Source organism: Cynoglossus semilaevis, chromosome 15, assembly GCF_000523025.1.
Source record: "Cynoglossus semilaevis isolate Cse_v1.0 chromosome 15, Cse_v1.0, whole genome shotgun sequence".
NCBI classification, from domain to species: domain Eukaryota; kingdom Metazoa; phylum Chordata; class Actinopteri; order Pleuronectiformes; family Cynoglossidae; genus Cynoglossus; species Cynoglossus semilaevis.
The window spans coordinates 18,689,809-18,709,066 of record NC_024321.1 but is presented as its reverse complement, the minus strand read 5'-3'; the positions used below and the strand labels follow the sequence as shown (position 1 = coordinate 18,709,066).

Below are 19,258 nucleotides of genomic sequence, written 5' to 3'. Positions count from 1 at the left end.
AGTAAAATACTATACCAATAACTTCCTAAACAAATGCTCGAAAAATAAAGGTTTCCGAAAATGTAATAAAAATGCACTTATGCTGTGCACTGAACTAGCACTGAATATGCTCTGAATTAAACCCCGACTTCAACACCACGACAGGTTACCTACTTGTAATCCATGGGTGTCTGGTGATGCTGCGGTGTCTGTGGATGATGCTGTGAATGTTGGTGTGGCTGCTGCTGGTCATGAGGGATGGGGTAGACTGACATAAAGCTGTCATCCCGACCCCTCTTAGGGTCTCGCATGGCTGTGGAGGTGAGGTGGGGAGATGGCATCATGATAGGGGTCTGTATTCCTTGCTGCCATACCTCACTGCTGCTCTCCTCTGCAGAACAGGCAGAAAAAGTAAGAAAATATTTATCTATATATTCATTCAGTGCTGGTGTAAAATACATAGGATTAAATGTTTAGTGTGTTTAGAACTGGGCTTTTACACCAAAGTTCACAATGTCTAAGCACAAAATAATCATGAGGGTAATGAAGGTAATTTTTTTTACATGAATTTTCAAATCATCAGTGACAGCAACATTTCACTTCAGACTTTACTTTTGTCTCTGTATTTTATTTGCAGTGCTGTAATTTCTTTTCATGTTTGTAACATTTTTAGCAGTGAGAAAACCTCTGCTGTTCATATACAGTCTGCCACCAATCGATAAAGAACTATTTAATCTTACTCTCTGTCACCATCTGCTGTTCAATCTACTGGAACTCCTCATTTGATGGGCAGACTGAGCTGGGCTGCCAATAACCATCTGGGTTGGTCTGAGCTCTGTTACTGATTTTATAATAAATGTCCAGGGTGTAAGTACATGGCTATAAGGATCACTGAATATAGCTGATGATTTAATGTTGCTGAAGTGCAGGTTTTAAAAGATTTATAATAGAATTAAAACTCTGTGGATGTATTCCAAATATAGTAATTATTCTCCATAGGATTCCTGCGTTATAGTACTAAATAATGGCGATATAAATGGTTTGGCACGATATTGGATGGTCATTGAACGTGATCACTGATTATTATCACTTTATTCTTCTGATATTCATCAGAGATTAGTAATAAACTGTGATGTTGCTGTATTAGTTCAGCCTATTAATAGTAATTTTGTCTGAATAATTGACCCCAGATGCAGTAAAATTCATTTACAGCATTCCTGAAAGACTGAACTGACATGAAGAAGTGGATTCAGGGGTCAATTCAGTGGATTATTTGCCTACATTTCACCCCATCCCCTGCCTCCTCATTCATCAGTTCATCTTCACTGGTCTCTTCCTCTTCTCCTCCTGCCTGGCAGCTTCATCTCCAACATCCTCTGTTGCAGATCTCCAAAATGCTCCACCTTAACTGTCCCTCCGTTCGATTCAATTCCAATCTTCTCCACCCTCCTCCAACCTAAAGCTCAGCTTCTTTATCTCCACTTACATCTTCAACCTCCTGTCATGCATCACAGCAGGTCTCAACTATCTAAACAAGCTTTCTTTTTACTTGTGCTGCTATCCTTATGTCATAGTATGAAAATTAATAATGTTGATTCCTAATGTGCTATACCTTCTGGTAGCTTCCTCTTAGCTGCTGACGTTCCGGCAGTTGCAGCAGGAGGCTTGGTCTTCTTCGAGCGAATGGAGGAGCCTCTGCTGGAGTACCCACTCATCACTGACATGGTGTCATCATCTCCTCCAGCCTGCAGAGAATTCCTGTAGGAGATGAGGGGGAGCCAGCAGTCCTCTCGCTGCAGAGCCATCTGGAAAGTCATGAAGCGCTCTAGGTACATGTGTCTGGGGGAGTAGATGGAGGTCAAACAGACAAAACCAATCAACTCATGCATTCATACGTACAAAGAACTGGGCTCGCACATCAAAACCACCAGTTGCACCACCCACCTGTTAGCTTAGCAAAAAAAAAATAAACGAACAAAAAAAACCCCAAAACTTACACAGTCCTCTTGTCTCAAACGAACAAAAAAACCCCCAAAACTTACACAGTCCTCTTGTCTTGTCTCATTAGTTTGGAGGAGAACTCGCTGAGGATGTCTAAGAAAGCCAGGTTGAGGGGAGGGCCACCTTCTCCCTGGGGACTGGGGTCCTTAAATGCAAACTCTATACCATCCCTAAGAGTAGAAGTTAGAGACGGTTAAAGGTGGGGGATGAGAAACACAGTGAGTAGAAACATACTGGATACATTGACTCAATCAAGGATAAACCTCTCAGACTTTTTTTTAACTTTTCAGTTTAATTGATGCATACTTCAGTCATTTTGATGAATACAAGAGGTTTATATAAGAGCTGTTTTAATTAACAGGGACGCAGCTCTTAGTTTTCTATTTACGACCTCAGTCTTAAAAAGCTGTGCTCAGAATTAAAACCTGTATAAAAGGTTAGAATGTGAATATGTTTACATAACCTGTTTTTACACAAGCTAATAAAAGTTACTTCAATTAGGCATAAGCAGTCTGTGTTTTTTTCACCTTTTTGTTTTTAACATTTATTTTAAAGTTCAACAACAAACAATGCATTAGCATAGAAATACCTTTCCTGTGCATGGAAACTGAACAGTGAAAAATAAACAATTGCCAACTGGCATTCTGGGGATAATTTAACATGGCCAAATGTTAAAATCAACGTAGTGGAAACAGCAGCAGAGTTTTAGAAGGGAAGAATAAAACCTTACTTGTGGAGCATGGCGATGGCATCTCTAGTTTTGACTTGGTCGAGACCAAAGGTTAGTGAAAAACGCCGAGCCAGCTCTTTGATTCCACAGAATGCAGAGGAGGAACGATCGAACCCGTGACCAAGGTCAGACAGCATTTCATTGAAGAGCTGGCAAAAAGACAATGGGGAACAATTAATTAACTCTCTTCTAAAAGCTGGATATGTGACCAAAGGTCAGAAACCAAAATAATGGCAAAAGGCCAGTAACTCACTGACCTGCTGCAGACTGAGGATGAGCGTCTTGGCACATTGAATCTTGTCTATTTGCCGGGTCTTACTCATAGTCTCCTTGATGATGTCACCATAATCATTATAATACTGCCGAGACAGAAATACATTACTGAGCAATTAAAAGATACTGGCAACATAAACTATTAACAGATGTACAGTTCTCATTAAAAAGTATCATTTATACTAACCCGCATGTACTGTTTAAAGATGTCAGCGCCTGTACTCATCTCCACCACACAGTAGATGATGAGTTTACAGTAGGCAGCCAACAGGTTTCTTCTTTTGTGTAAAGCTTCAATCTTCACAGCTTCATCATCCTGTTGTCCATCTACAGAGGAAGAGGAAAGACGTGGTTGAAAACGTAGTTTGGTTGCCAACAATTCAATTTCTAAAGTTCTTCCTCACCTGGTATATGGGAACTAGGGTGTAAGAAAATTGCAATATTTCATTTCATATAACTGTATCGATATTCTACAGCACTGTTGCAATTTTTTTATTGATAATTAACATGCGAATATTCATGGCCTTGGCTCATTTTTGTGTTTTGTTTTTAAACCAGTGTATGCTAGTTGATTGTGCAGGGACTGCATATGTTTGCAAGTATTTCAGACATTGGGTCAAACAATCTTACTTTTTCATTTGTTCTTCCAAAAAATCCTGCAAATGCTTTTATTTCTTCTCTAGTGATTAAAAATGTACATCCCTCTGATCAAATGTTAGCAACCTGATGTGAACTAAGCTAAAAGTACATGAGTTACTTGAGGAAATGAGCTTCCATGTGTACCTGTACTGTTTGAGTCATCATCCTGATCTATGAAGACGTGGTTTAGGATGAAGGCGAGGAGCTCGGACTGCAGGGAATCCTCCGGAGAATAGACAAGAGGCTCCAGGTGTTCTCTGCCCCCAGACACCATCTGGTGGCTGAAGATGAGCAGTAGATCACACAGGATTGTGAAGGCCTGCAGGATGATAAAAAGGACACAAAGTAAAACTCAAAGAAAAAGAACTGTTCTATTGGCCAATTGAGTGTATGGTAACCAGCAGAAAGCACAAAAAAGTATTATATTTGTCTCAACTAGGGGGCACCAGTACGGGGGAGGTTGAAGATCTCCTGCACTTTACTGCACTAATGGAGGCAGGGAAGTTACTTAAGCGGGTTAGACCAGAGCCCCATGAAGGCAGAGAAACGAGTCAGCAATCCTCCAACTACTTCCTTAACCAATCGGCCACAGGTTTTATTCTTTCTCTTCAATAGGCTTTCAGCACAACTGCAAGTCTCCTGTAGGAGTGATGTTTAATACCTGTTCTTTGACAGAAGTGTTGACATTGGTGAGGTAGCGCTGACACATCATACAGAACGCCCTCATCTGCTTCCTCAGTGTCATCATGTCATCCTAGTTCCCAGACACAGGAGAAATGTCTTTATATTAACACTTAAACACAGAGTACATAGAATTCTGTTTAAAGCAAGAAAGAATTCTAAACAGTTCCAATTTAGGGTCATAAACAATCATTGTTACTATTTCAGTAGCCAGGTTGGTGTGTGTTGTTATTATTATTGTTGTTTATATTTTTTTATATTATTATAATATTTATAGTATTGTAATTATTATAAAAATATAATAGTATTTATTATAATAGTATAATATTATTATATTATTAATATTGGTCTCATTTTTACAAATCATTCAATCAAGAAAAAAGAAAAGAAAACAAAAATGAACAGGGTGACCTCACCTTCCGGGAGCTGCCCTCTGATATCTTGGCCAGGTGCCATAAAATCACATAGTGGGTACACTGCAGCGAGTGGATTACTATCTGTTCACAAAAGACAGATATAAGACCAAGTCAAAGGTTTATTTACTGGACTTCCTCATTAATAACATGTACAGTGATTACAGGTAGATCATGGTTGTGTGTAATGACCTGCTCAGGCATATCGCCATTTTCAATGCCCGTGTTAAGTAGCTTGAAGTTACTGGTAAAAAGATCCCACCCTGATAGGTCATGAGCACTGAAATAGAGATTTAAAAAGTTAGATTTAAAGACACAAGAGTTTAATTACTTAAGTAAAAAAGTCATCGAAGATAAATGTCATACTTGTGAAATGCTGTGATCCTTTTTAGCGTTGACAAAACCTGATATGCATCATCCTCATCCGCATCTTCCCCCTGGGAAAAACAAATAATTGTAATTAAAAAATAAACTTATTCATGAAACGGTGATGGGATTTACACCAGTGGGAAACATTTTGACGAATAAACAACAGGCATTTTGTGCAGCAGTAAGGATTTTGGGAAATGAATATTAGTGGATGTGAAATTCAGCAGTAGAGGATTATAAATGTTTTATACAGAAAAAAGACAACTATTAATGTGCTGATCTAACAACGTAGTTACTGTGTCCTTTTTACCTCTTGTAGAAAATCCTCCAGTAGCCTGTTAAATTTGTCAACAAGCTCGTCCAGCAGCTGGGAACGAGCAATATCCACCCTGTTAAAGATTGTGAACTCCTCATTGCAGAGTGCGTGGTAAGTCTTGGAACAGGTTTCCAAAACTTCAGTGTCTGTGTGCTTCTCCACAATCTCCTTGATCTGACGCAGCAGGGATTCCAGGTGCTGGGTTCGACAGGGAATAAAAAGACATAAATGAATAGAAGAAATTATACAAGTTTTCAACAGTGAATGAATTTAGGTTATTCTCTATTGTACCTTCTCCAGACGCCCTGTAGTATAAATCTCCAGGTCAAAGAACTGAGGCAGCTGCAGTAAATTTGTCACTTTCTCAGAATCCACAGCATACTGTAAAACCAGACATTAATTAACAAATGTTTTGGCGGTGACTCGTAAAAAAACAGTAAATATTAAAGGACTGTATGGGATTTACCAACCTTGGCCAGTAGAGGGGGCAAAGCTACGGCAAACAGCTCTGTCATCCTTGTTCGATCATCCAACTGAGTTTTCTTCTCTTTAGCCGTCATCACCTGAGAAAAGCATGTGCATGTGCTCAGGTCATTATTCGCAAAAAGGTTTTTTAAATAGGTTTCTAAAGGTTAACTTTACAATATTTCGTTTAATTTATTCATTTATTGTTTAATTTTAGTTTTCAGGAGTGTAAAAACAGTGGTGAGATGTGCTTTGTAATTAATTAAAATAATACTGTGTTTGTCCATACCAGGACTGTTGAAGCTAATGTTAGCACTGGTGTCTGTGCTCACAGGAACAAATTTATAACAGGTAAAATGTTAAAAGATCTATTTTAAACTCTGTTTTTTCTTAATTCTTTTTTTCATTGCTCAAAGTATCTTTAACTCCACTTACTCTCTTCCCTGTGCCTCTTCCGACTGGTGGGTGGCATTCAGCTGCCTGGCGAACTGTGCACAGCATGATCTCTATTAGGGCTGTCTCCTGTCTGTCGGTAAGAGCTGCCAAAAAAAAAAAAAAGGAAAAGAAAATTACACATTTAGGCCTGGTCAGGGTTTGCGTTTTATACAATGTCAAATCAACTGAATTTTATTGTGATGCTTAAAAAAAAGAGACAAACGTCTCATCAAAAACAGCACACGAAGCTCTCAAGAAATGTCAAACCTTCTTCTCCTGGCAGAGGTTCATCTAAGAGTAGGCTAATCATACACTCCCAGTCCTTCAGTAGCTCTGCACCGCATTCCCAGAGAGAGTCCACTAGGTAGGCTGCATGTTCATGGAGCTAAGAAAGAGGAAGAGGGACAAATGAGCACTTAAACCAACATTAAGGATGGAAATATTACCCTGTGTCAGTCTGTGATTGTGTACCTCACTCTCCAGGAAGAAAAAGACAGTGGTCTTTATGAGGTTGGCATTTGGACTTTGCCTGCCTCTTCTCTTGGGGGCACCTTCCTCCTCTGGCTCCCGTTGGCTGAATAATCTTTAAGAAAACAAACAATTTTACTAAAAAAAAAAACACAGTTACATATCAATAAGGCAGAACAATGACCTAAAAAGCCAAGAACTGGACTTCAGAGCAACTACAGCAAACAAAAAGGTTTGTGCTTTATAAAAAACAAACTTTGACAGTATATTTGAGTTATGTCAGACATACTTTTTAAATAGAAATTCGCCAGCTGCAATTGCAACCGGCCTGTGTGCAGAGTAGACCAAGTGATAGACGCTCTCACAATCTTCAGGTGTCAAAACTTCTTCTGTACTACTGCAGGGACAAGAACACAATCAATTTAAGTTGTGCAGGTAGGTAGGTGTGTTACGCATATAAAAAGTGTTTAATAACACGACACATGGATGAATAGTAAATAATGAAACATCGAAAAATAATCTTACTTCAAGACTAGAGTGAGCAGCTTAATTGCCTGTACAGCAACATCATACTCTTTGTCAAGAGTCATGGAGACGATTCGGTCCTGCAACAGGAACAAATAAGAGGATTTGACTTTGAAAACATGGAGTATGGAAATTGTGTTTCTCAATTATCAACTCGTTCAAACACTCATTCAAACTCAACATGTGTTTGATAGTTTGTTGCAACTCAAAACAACAATTGGTTGTTTTATCACATTTGTCCAGCAGGTGGTGCTGACCTTAAAGCGGCTGGTGAAAAGCTCCAGTCTTGCATTGAGCTCTCTGTTGTGGTAGAGGCCTTGCAATGCTGTCAGACACTTAAGACGAACTTCTCCTTGCTGAAAGAGAAAGTTAGGTAACAGAGTTTTTTTCAGTGATTAAATAATAAATATAAATTCTTTTGTACAGACGTGTGAGAATCTCAGTATTTTAAAGTTCTTCGGTTACAAAGTGATTCACATTTTGTCAAAAAATGCTGAGAGTTGGATAAAGACTGTTGTGATCATTTATATCCGTGAACATTTGCCACTCACCTTATCATGCATCGTCCAACCCACATACTTGAGATAGCTGTCGTTGAGGAAGGCATCACTGTAGAGTTTCATCCATACACCGATCTCTTCTATACAGATCGCCCTGATTTCCGCTATTGAATCGCTGTTAAAACATTGAACCACTGTTAGCTGGTGCACTGCATATGAAATAAAAATTAAAAATAAGTTTCTTTTCGTCACATAAAGTCGTACCGATATCTGTGAACAAACACTCCTTTGAATATTGCATTCATCATGTTTTCAATTTCATCCTGATTTTCTTGCAGCTGAAACAAAGAACAAATGCCAAATATTTTACTACTAATTTACAAATATTTTCATTTATTTATTTTATTTTTGGATTATCTGAAGAAAAATATTTTATTGTAGTCTATACTGATAGACTTGTAATTAAGAATCACCCTTACCTCTTTTCGTTTCTGCAGCAGCAACTCTAACCTGTCGTTGGCTCTTTTGGGGACCGCTTTATTTCTCTCCGACTCATACTGGCGCTGGGTGTTGTCCATATTGATGCTCAGGTTGAGTGCTACATTCACCAAGGCTGTCATTAGCTTCATGGCTGTCCAAAGAAAAAATAAATTAAAGAAAATAATCCACAGAAAGAAAATAAACAGTCTATTGTTTCAGTATATGCTAATGGTAAAGTGACTAATTTGCTGAAAACAAAGATGCTTCTAAATAATAATACAAAAAAATAAAAACAATTTTGAATGAGAGTGTCCAAAATCTAGGTCTGGTTAAAGTATGTCCATGAAGAAGATGCTAATTTAATCCAAACACTCCTGCAATATTTTTCCAGTATCACTAGACTTTATGAGACATTAAAAAAAAGTATAAGAATTATTTTGCTCTGCATTAAACTTGATATGAGAGCCGGTTAAACAGAACATTTAGGACAAGGACACTTTAGACAAGGGTTATATGGGCAGAACCCATACGCAGCACGTACATATATAAATTAAAATATATTAATACCCAAGATCTGCAACCATTTAAACAGAAATCACCGAGGGATGTAATGGTCTAACACACTGGGACAAAAACTACTCCGGTATATATTTGCTATGACACTGCAATCACCTCTTAAAAACAAAATACCCCAAAACTAAACCTATAGCAATGCACTGTATATATGCAAAAAAATATATGGCATTGCATTATGTTGCTGAGAATGACAGCTTCCGATGATTTGTCAATATACCAATTTGTAAACATACACAAGTCAAGTTACAATATTTTACCTCTACACAGAAGTAAAAACGAAGTCAAAAGTGATGTTTGACTGCTGAACATCCAGAGGAACAGACCCATACCTGATGGATACAGCCTACTGTATTACAAACAACTAATCATGCTCTAAAAATGAGTGCTATTATAACTAGACAGTGGTCTAGTAATCTAGAAAATATTCAATGACACCAAGTCCTCAACTTTACAAGCACAAAATGCCCAACTGTCCCATACCACAAGCTTTAACAACACATTCATCCAACATGGGCCTGAAATTCTAATCACTCAGCAATAAGTTAAAAAAAATGATGTGGAGGTTGTGTGCAGACCAAATCAATTTAACAACAAGCATTTTAACATTTCTTTCCCAGGACAGGGTGGGCTATGAAATGTCACAACAGCTGCAGGAGACATTCAATAAAGTTCCCACAGAACACAACACAGCTGTATCAAGGCTTCCATTGTTTCTGTACAGTTCTATGAAAATACATGTGAAGCATGGGCACAAAACTTGTGTAAGGTGTATCTACAGCTGCTGTAAGATATGTAATTCACCCTGAAATCTGAATGAACAAACTAGTACACAGAAATACAGACACTGCTCCTCCTACCTGCCAGTGTTGATGTGTGACGGAAGGCGCGGACTTGGGAGTCTGACAGTCCGGTGAGGAGAGAGATGACTGTGTCCATCATGTACTCATCGTAGATGATACTGTACTGACACTGTCGCACAAGCACGGCAATGAATTCACAGAAGCTTGATTTAAACTTCTTCCACTGGGGGCCAGCTATGGTTAGAGGGTAGTCACCACTGTCCTAAAGAGTCAACAGAGAAAACTTTTGTTTAGTTGTTTGTTTTATACTTAAACGTCATGATGAGTTTGATAGTTAATAGCTTTGTTTTCTTGTTTTCCAAATTCTACTGTATGTATAGAATGCTCTAAAGGTCATCAAAAAAGTCAAGTAGGTCGTGAAATTTTTGGTTGATTGAAAAGTTTTAACAACATAGGCTGATAAATGACACTAGGCCCAATTTAATAGCAATTGTATTATTTATTATATTATTTTTGGGGACTCCACGGTCTCATTGTTAATTAATTCTATTTGTACACAACAATGATACGTTTTCCTGCTATGAATATTTGCACTGACAACACTCAGCTTTATCTGACCAATTACTCATTATTATATTTTGCAGGTGATATAAAAATATTAATATTAAGACAGATGTACAAACGATAACAATAGAAACAATTTTACCTCATCAAATTCTTCTGTCATTCGTCGAATGATTTCAGAATTCTGCATGTTGCGAAACATTTCTCCACTGACCACACCTGGTGAAGTTAGACAGATGACAAAATTAGTAAATGATTAAAAAGACAAAGTCAAGGGACACAGATGAACAAAAATGCTTTAGTGCAACACCTATACAAAAGAAGTTTCTACATTACCTTTACATCCTGAGCACTGAATGAAGAAATTGATGAGGTCTAGAAGAGCAACATCTCTATCATGTTTGTATGACTCAATCCAGTCGTCCACGACAGACTGAAGGAACACAGGGTCAGTAGGTTTAGATACATAAAAGTAATATTAATAACAATACACATTATAAAGAGCCAGCTTTTCAAGCTTCATACCTGCATTGCACTCCTGCCCAGCCGAACCACTTCAAAAAGCATCATGTTTTCCATGCCATTCTCCTGATGATGCCCATTTAATCGACCTGCTCCCTTTCCTCCTTTGCCTTTCTCCCCCACTGCCTTCTTTGCTTTCTTACCCCCCTTAAGAAACACAGACCAGCAAAATTGATACCAAACTAGAACGATAGATTAGGAAAAACATTTGCACAAATAAGTATGACTGCGAAAGTTTACCTTTCCTTTAGTTGAGTTAGTAACTCTGCCATCAGGATCTTCAGAGAAGTCTGTGTCTGAAGAGAATCGAGTATCTGTATCCCTAATTAAGAAGAAAGAAAAAAAGTGAACTACTTATCATTGTGACACAACACACCACTACACACAAGGAAATGTGACCTCTGCTTTTAACCCATCACCAAAGTGAACAGTGGAGCAGTGTGTAGGGACACTGTGATGCTCAGAGCACCTCAGTGGTAACTTAGCAGCTGGTAGATTCGAACCTGAAGCCTTCCGGACCCAAGTCCGCTCATATAACCACTAAGCCACCACTGCCACAACATGAGCAGATGACTGGAGTGTCATAATCATTTAAATATTGGGCTAAAACTAGTCAATAAACAAGTAACATGTACTTACTGAGGATATGAGAACTCCGTTGGTATTTCTGGTGCTGCTATCATTTTTGAAACATCTTCTGAATAAGTTCAACTTAAGACTGGCTTTTGCTCTTCAGAAAACAGGGGATGGGGGAGGTTGCATGTGACCTGGAATTTGAAACAGTATTAAACAGAGGGCTACACATACAGACATTTCCGTTGAAGTGTTTATTGTTTCAACTAAAACAAAAAAAGTATTACAAATACAAAAATGCATGTTTGCATAAAGCACATCATTATTGTCACTTTGATACCAGTCGGGGAAAAAATGGTTTCACATGGTAACGGGGGCGGATACACAGATGCGGTTGTCACACTCGGCTGTCGAGCAATTGGCTCCCTCTCTTTCTTTGCTTCCCTTGGTTTACAGTCAACGTCATGCAACAAAGACTGGAGTGTCTTCCTCAATGGCCAAATATGGCACTGCCCTATACGCCCCATTCAGATCTCAACCAATTAAAAGACAGTATCAACATCAACAAGATACCAGGCCAAAGAAACTACTGCACGGCTGTGATGTGTGGATTATGACCAAATACATATGAGAGTCCGGAGATTCAAATGGAGAAACGGGGACGTTTTATTTTTGTAGAATAAAGATAATACATTTTGAATTAGCAATCAATGAAGAGACTAACAAACAACAAATAAACAATCCAGCTGCATGTTTTATTACAGTAAAGTAGCAAAACAGATGATATCGAATTAACAACCATTAAACGGTTAATGTGAAGAGAATTATAATTGAATTTAGATAACATTCCCTAAAATTGTGTTTAATTTGTTTCTGCTTTTCTATATGACGTTCGACACGTGTTAAAAGGACTCTTCATATTATATTTTAGGTCTTACTTTATTGATCAGCAAGAGCCGATGTTAAAACCAAAATATAACCAAACTCCAACTCAACTTGGAAACGTGTAAAAGGGATACGTACACAACGTCGAGATTACATTTTAAGATAAAACATAAAGTGAGCGTAGCTGTTTATTTCCTATACTGTGAGCGTGTGACAAGACGACGGGATTCTATGGGTGTTAACTGGAAAAGTGGCGCCAAATCGAGCAGTATATGACATAAACTTATGACTGTGAAACTAAACCAAGCGATTCTAAATCGCAATGAGCCATAAAACACAACTATGGGGTTTTCTACTAGGAAACGATGGCATTAAGTACCGACTCAGAACCGTTCAACAACGCCGACTCAGCCACACTCTGTGGCGGCTCCTGTCAAAATTGACACCGGTGCGCTGCTTGGGCTAAGTACTTAGCTTTTTACGTCGGCGTCAGCTAGTTGGGTCCTAATAACGCGAATACTTTTTTAACTCAATGGTGCAAATAGCAAAATAAAAGGCACGATTGTCCGATTAAATGTATTCTGGTTAAACTGATTAAGAAGCCAACCTTTACGGACGATGCCGTAGTTAGTCCGTAAAAACAAGACAACACACCATCTCTACTGTACTAGCCTGGACTAGCATTAGCATAAATACTATTACTGCCGTTTACGAAGATAATGCCTTTCCGGTGCATTTAAAACTATGGACAGATCGTGTTACTCAATCGGAGAAGAATATAATAATTCAATATTTGCCGAAATCAGTAACCCACGAATAACTCCAATCAGTTAGCATTGCTAATGCTACTGCTAGCGTACCTAAAAAAACATCACGTCCTTGCGTCCTCCATCTTGCCTCGGGAGTTCCAGCGCTGTATTGCATAAGCAACAAACACTTTGTTTACAAATACAAAGTGTAAGTAAATTGTTTTAAACTACAATAAGTATCACCCGTTCAATAGACAATATTTCTGTGGCGGCGTGCCTACAACTCAAAATGTTAGCGTGCTAACAGCCGAAGTAGCCATGTACGGCGAGCTAAGCAGTAGACTGGGTTCAGGCAGAGACAGCCGCGCTCCGAGCCAGGCTAGCAAAATACAAATCAACTAACTTCCACAGAGCTCTCCGCCATTTTACAGCTAACTTACCTTGTTGTGAAATGTAATCCCTGCCCAATTGCAACTTTTATTATACTTGTACAGGCTTCGTCTGGATATCACCGCAATTCGCCAAAAGAGTTTAAAAGTCGCGGTCAGAGGCGGTTTCGGACGTTCTCTCACCCCGCTTGCTCCGTAGTTCGGTTTGTTGTTTCGACGACCTGGGAGGAGGAAATCCTGGTGGAGAGCTACCACCTAGTGGTCACAATACCCATGTTTCACACATAATTGAATAACTGACATCTAGTGGTCAGTGTTGAGCACTACACCTGAAAGGTTCGTTTGTCATGGACATTTTTACATTAATATTTCCGCGAATGTAGCGAATAAGTAAAACGGTAATAACATGTCAGACATATCAGTATAAGTACACGAAAAATAAGGCTGTGTTTTAAGGCCTGTAAAAGCCTCAGGCATTGAAAGATATGGAGAAATTTCAGCCCAATAAGCATAATATTAGCGTTTTTTCAATTACAAACTTTGTTAAAAAATGAACAAATTTTTCAGTAATAAATTCTATAACAAGTGCTCTAGTGTAAAAACATGTGATTGGGTTACTTTTTCCTTGTAAACATAAATGTTGATTTGAATGTCTGCTTTTGCGATCCTGTTATGGAGAACGATCCAGGGGTCTGACTCCACCCTTACCTGATAACTGCAGATATTAGGTCCAGCTTTCTATGTGATTCTGCAATGTATTAAGAGATAGAAGATAAATACATTCATCAGACATGAACAGTTTAAGAAATGTACCTTCAACATACTCCTACAAGGTTTAAAATTTCAGCTAAACACACAAGGATTATCAAACCTTAAGGTGGTTAAACATTAGCAATTAAGAAAAGCAGCAGAGAATTAAACTGGTTGTTTTTCAGTTAGAACATTTGAAATTCTTACAAAGTCAAAAATAATTTTCTGAATTAATTTTTCTTTAGCTGAACTTCCCCTCCAAATTAGCCTTTACCTATGTGATTTATTGTGAGTCAATAAAGTAACTAGTAAATTATAAAGTAAATGATGTCCTGTTGACCATTTGAGAGGAGTGGACAATACATATATACTGTATATTAGATGGGAAATCACCAGGCTGAATAAGAAAGTTTTTTTTGACAGAATTTAATAAAATTACAATTTTGTTATGAAAAGCTATAAAATGCAATGGCAATCTGTTAAAAAAATTCATGCTCCAAGTCAAATCAATCAGATTTATTCACTGTCGGGAAAACAAAATGTATAATGGAATGGTAATGATTTAATAGCAAACTGATGAATTACTGGTCCAAAACAGGAGTTGATTTGTTACAGTAAAATCGTAATAGCAATTATTTATGGTATCAATAAAATTCAAACAGAGCAAAAAGTTTGTTAAAAAAATAAAACACTTTATGAAATGAAAGAAACTGAAATCAAACCAACAACTGGTGTTTAGTTAAGTGTTGCTCAGCATCCAGAGTTAAACTAAACCCACAAAGAGACAACTACCGGAGGAAGGCCCCTCTAGTAGGAGAGTAGTGTATCCACTGAACATTATGTGAATCAATGTTGACTATATACACGCTCATCTGTACAAAACAATCTCAAAGATTGTCAAAATATAAATTTCAAATATCTGTGTCAGCCGTCAGAGTATTGTCTCGGAATATATTATAAGCATTTTACATCTTTTTTATTATTAAAATAGAACATTATAAACACGCTGTGTAAGCAGCAATGCAGGTCAGTAAGAGACTGTCTGTGGATTCCTTTAGGAAATGTATGTTTTGATCTTCTGTGATATGGCTCCACAGCATATTGGACATTTGACGAGCGACTTTGAGCAGCTGTCACAGCTAACCAGGTGTCCACAGGGGATGAAGACCACGCTAACATCTCTGTCCATACATATTTTACACTGTTTCTCCCTCTGAAGCTCCCGCAGTTTTTCTACGGGATCCTCATCTAGAAGAATGTGAACCAAAAAAAAAAGTAAACAGGAAGAAAACATTTAAAACTAACATTTTCTTGTGTGGCTTCCATTTTATATACAACGCTCTGCAAACCATTAACTAGGATTGTAAGAAAACATCAATTACTGGAATATCGTGATATTACGTTTTTATCAGGTCCATATTCTACAGCACAGTATTACTACAATTAAATTGTTTTTTTTTTTAAACTCTATATATTATCATGCCCATGGTATTGCAGTATAACGCGGTATATTGTATAGATGTCCCTGTATCGTGACACACATCTTACTGCCAGATTCTTAACAATACACACCCCTACCACTAACTTACTCTCGACCAATTTTGAAATCGTATAAGGTTACATGAGTGGGGCCAAATGTTGTGTTTGGAGCAGAACCTTGTTGTTCTGACTCAGGAGACACGTACCTTTATCCTCCAACGGAGTCGCTCCACTCGTCGGTGTGTTCTTTATGGCATCTTCTAGAAGTTCCTCCAGGCTACAATAACCTGAGCCGGTCTGACGCAACTTCTCCTTGATGGTCTTCTCCACCACACAGGGGTCGAGTCCCTTCTCTATGGCCTCTCGTGCCAGGGCAGAATGCAGCAGCTCTGTAGAAGAAGATGGAACATCAGTTTTCACTGAAACTGCATTTTGTTGTTTTTGTTTATTCATTTACAGAAGAGACCAGGCCAGACAGGTAAGGTGGAGCAGTTTAAAGCTGAAGTTAGAAAAGGGGAGGGTGAGATGATCTGGACAAGAGCTCACAGGGGACAGTGGAGACACTGGGAAAAAGGTGCTGGACATGGAGCTGACCGGCAGCAGGACAGGAGACCAGAGAAAGGACACGATGATGAGTGTGTGTGTGTGTGTGTGCAGATTAAATTAGTCAGATTACCATTTCTATTTGCAGACAATCCATTCTGAGAACTTGAAGTCTAAAAAAACAAGCACAGAGACAGTTAGTCAGAAGCCAAGCTGGACACATCACATGTGTGACACTTATCACATGGAACATTTTCCAACAGTGGTATAAAAATAAATTGTTTTTGTTGAAATATCAAATTACTTCACAAATGAGTCATTCACTGCTTAAACAAATGTGATAAATGTTTATTCCTCAATAAGTGGGAGGGTATAGTGGCTCTTTTATTCTGAATGATCAGATATAATCCAGTACAAAGTACTAAATCATTAACACCAGGGTCATCTGAGGACATGCTTACAGCTCTATTCTGACGTGCGCCTCGCAGCTGAATGTTGTTGACAAATTCTTGTCCCTTTTCTTCTATGAGGAAAGGGCACCTAAATTAAAAGGAAAAGAAAACATTTAAACAAAGAAATACAGGTAAATGATACAGGTACAGAGAGAATTATTCCAGTTTCACAGAGCAGTCAGAGTTTTTATTGTCACAAATGACCTCAGCATTGCTCTCACCCTGGGTAATGAAGGGCATGTTCCTCCCATGGGTCTTCATCTTGCTGCCAGCCCAGCAAGCCTTCACCACAGCAGAAACACAGCACCCTGTCTCCAGTGCCTGTGAGCAGACGGAAAAAAATTAAAGGTGTTAAATAAAATAAAGACAATGTCATATATCTAGCTTTTCATTGGTCTTTCCTTTACCTGTGCTGTAGAAGCCAGCTCTGGCAAGTCTCTCATGGTCAATGGGATGCTGGACACCTGAAAAACTCTCCAGCCTCGCTTCAAAACTGCTCATACGGCCGCAGGTGTTTTGATGTCTCCTGACTTCACTGTCCTCCTCCATTGTACTCCCCTGTATGGGATGCTGGACACCTGAAAAACTCTCCAGCCTCGCTTCAAAACGGCCGCGCGTGTTTTGGTGTCGCCTGACTTCACTGTCCTCCTCCATTGTACTCCTCTGTAACGGGACATTACCCACATCATGTCCAAGTATAAAGAAGCAAAAATTATAATGTCTGGCATGTTCTCCCCAGGCCGTGTCTCCTGGCTCCCAGCCACTCAACATGCCAGCACAGCAAAAACACTGCACTGCGTCGTTAACTCCTGTGTAGTAAAAGCCAGCCTCGGCCAGATCCTGTGGTCTCACGGGCGAATTCGATGGCCAGGAAGAGAAGGTCTGGAGCCTGGCCTCCTCGTTCCTCATGTGTGGAGCCATTGGATACGTGGATTCATCAACAACTTCGCCTGTTCTCAAAGGATAATTCTCAGGTGATTCTTCTTCGTATAGAAAACCATTTGGTTTGAAGTGATTGGAATGAACGCATTTGAGAAATATGCAGCATGGAGACACCTGCAGCAGAAGAATAGAGAGTTTAAAGGAGAGAGGTCACAGTGTCAAAACTGAGAAATTACAGTGCTGACTTAAACTACAGTAACTCAGAGTGAAAGAAAATATCTTTTATAAAGATAATAAAAAAACCGATGTACAAGTGTCAGTACCTGTTTATGTCTCTCTACAGGCGCATCTCCCGTCTGCCAGTTTTCTACAGTCTCACGACAGCTGAAGCATTTGACACGGTCGCCGTGGCCGGTGAAGTAGAAGCCGGCCTGGGCCAGTCTCTCTGCAGGCACCTGTTCTGCCAGGCCACAGCCACGGAACGATTCCAACCGGTTCCTCACCACAGAAAAATCTGTAAAGTTATCAGACTGCAATTCACCGTCCTGTGTAAATTCTGACATCACGGAGATTGCTAAGATGTATCCTGGTATCTGTAGATATCTGTAAATTAAACAGAGGGACAAAACAGAGTGAGTGTCAACACATTAAAAAAAGTATAGCCATTTCTGTAAATATATATTGTTGTATGAAGTTTTTTACATTCCTTAAAATAACTTACATGAAACCTACTACTGTTTACTAAACATTTAGAGGTGACTTTGTCTTTAAGAGGAAGTTGGCACATTATAATCACACCAAGGCTAAATATTTAATTCGGGATTGGCAAGGGTGGAGTCCAAAACGTACATGTGTGCCAAGGACAGGCATGCGAGTTCTTTTATACCTAAAATCCAAGAGAACTTATGGAATAACCCAATGATACCCACAATATAACTAAGATACTCAGTGAACTGATCTTCGTGTAAATAAAACAGAAGAAGTTTCAACGATTTTACAAACAACGCTTTTTTTGGAATGACCACAGTCACAGTTCACAATTTTCCTTTAGAAATCAACGTTAACAAATGTTACATAACCGCGATAACATTGTAACAGCAGAGTTGGTGGTCTTTGACCTGCGCGCCGCACTCGAACAAAGTACAGTTATTATCCTAACTATAAACACACGTACCGACCAGACCGGCCACGAATATTCGCGAATGTTTTCACGTTCATTAGTGCTTATGTTAGGAAAATGACAACGCGAACAGCCTGGTGTTTTACATCCGACTTTGGCAAATACACACACAACCACAAACACACGCAAGCGAATCCATATACGCGCGTGCAAGTACAGTGGCGCAGTTTGGGCTCAGCAACAACAGCGAACAATTCACAAAACACTAAGTTAAAAAAACAACTCTACATTTTGACCAACTGAAAGCCTTTGAGCCTCTGCTAACATTAACAATTACGTTAGCTTGGCTGAACGGAGGAAAAGATAGCGTCAAAGGCTAAAGGCTAAAGCTATTAAATACCAGTTAGCTTAGCTGCGTGGCGAGACAAAGTTACTCAACCACAACAACCACATCGACGGAAACTTATTTTACGAGCTTGTTGTTACCTTTCGGTGAGCTTTGTGAACCGTGTCTGCCTCAGTCCTGGTCACTGTCTACAAACGAGGGCAAAGATTAAAGAAGTGTTTGTTTTATATGACCTCGCTATGCGGAAGAGAAACCAAAGAGGTGGATCCACGCGCATCTACTCCTGCGCACACCAGCTGACCTGTGACGTATCAAAGCTGGACTTCCACAGAAGATCTTCTCTTTTATTTTTAA

At 39.0% G+C, this 19,258-nt stretch overlaps 2 protein-coding genes across 4 annotated transcripts; both read right to left on the bottom strand.

The window, feature by feature from the left end:
• Positions 1-102: 102 nt before the first annotated feature.
• stag2b (STAG2 cohesin complex component b) lies at positions 103-13,970 on the bottom strand. Of its 3 annotated transcripts, none has more exons than XM_025063101.1 (30): positions 13,516-13,970; positions 11,376-11,503; positions 10,977-11,058; positions 10,740-10,883; positions 10,551-10,647; positions 10,357-10,433; positions 9,708-9,912; positions 8,274-8,425; positions 8,059-8,132; positions 7,846-7,969; positions 7,552-7,650; positions 7,295-7,374; positions 7,059-7,166; positions 6,773-6,884; positions 6,569-6,686; positions 6,302-6,405; positions 5,872-5,964; positions 5,693-5,782; positions 5,396-5,599; positions 5,083-5,153; positions 4,909-4,996; positions 4,720-4,800; positions 4,284-4,376; positions 3,767-3,941; positions 3,171-3,310; positions 2,968-3,069; positions 2,711-2,859; positions 2,022-2,150; positions 1,592-1,818; positions 103-370 (listed from the first exon to the last, which is right to left on the bottom strand). In XM_025063101.1, the coding sequence occupies exons 2-30, from the start codon at positions 11,417-11,419 to the stop codon at positions 150-152; spliced, it is 3,483 nt and encodes a 1,160-aa protein (XP_024918869.1). In that variant the 5' UTR covers positions 11,420-11,503; positions 13,516-13,970; the 3' UTR covers positions 103-149. The 3 variants fall into 3 exon arrangements, with proteins under 3 accessions (XP_024918869.1, XP_008325846.2, XP_024918870.1); XM_008327624.3 differs by having other exon boundaries at positions 13,384-13,969; XM_025063102.1 differs by lacking the exon at positions 13,516-13,970 and adding an exon at positions 13,055-13,371.
• A 522-nt stretch (positions 13,971-14,492) lies between these two features.
• On the bottom strand, positions 14,493-19,211 carry xiap (X-linked inhibitor of apoptosis). The gene is made up of 8 exons (XM_008327609.3): positions 19,045-19,211; positions 17,762-18,041; positions 16,964-17,612; positions 16,778-16,877; positions 16,566-16,644; positions 16,238-16,277; positions 15,768-15,950; positions 14,493-15,330 (listed from the first exon to the last, which is right to left on the bottom strand). Exons 2-8 carry the CDS (start codon positions 17,999-18,001, stop codon positions 15,137-15,139), a joined length of 1,485 nt encoding a protein of 494 aa, XP_008325831.1. The 5' UTR covers positions 18,002-18,041; positions 19,045-19,211; the 3' UTR covers positions 14,493-15,136.
• Between the last annotated feature and the right edge of the window lie 47 nt (positions 19,212-19,258).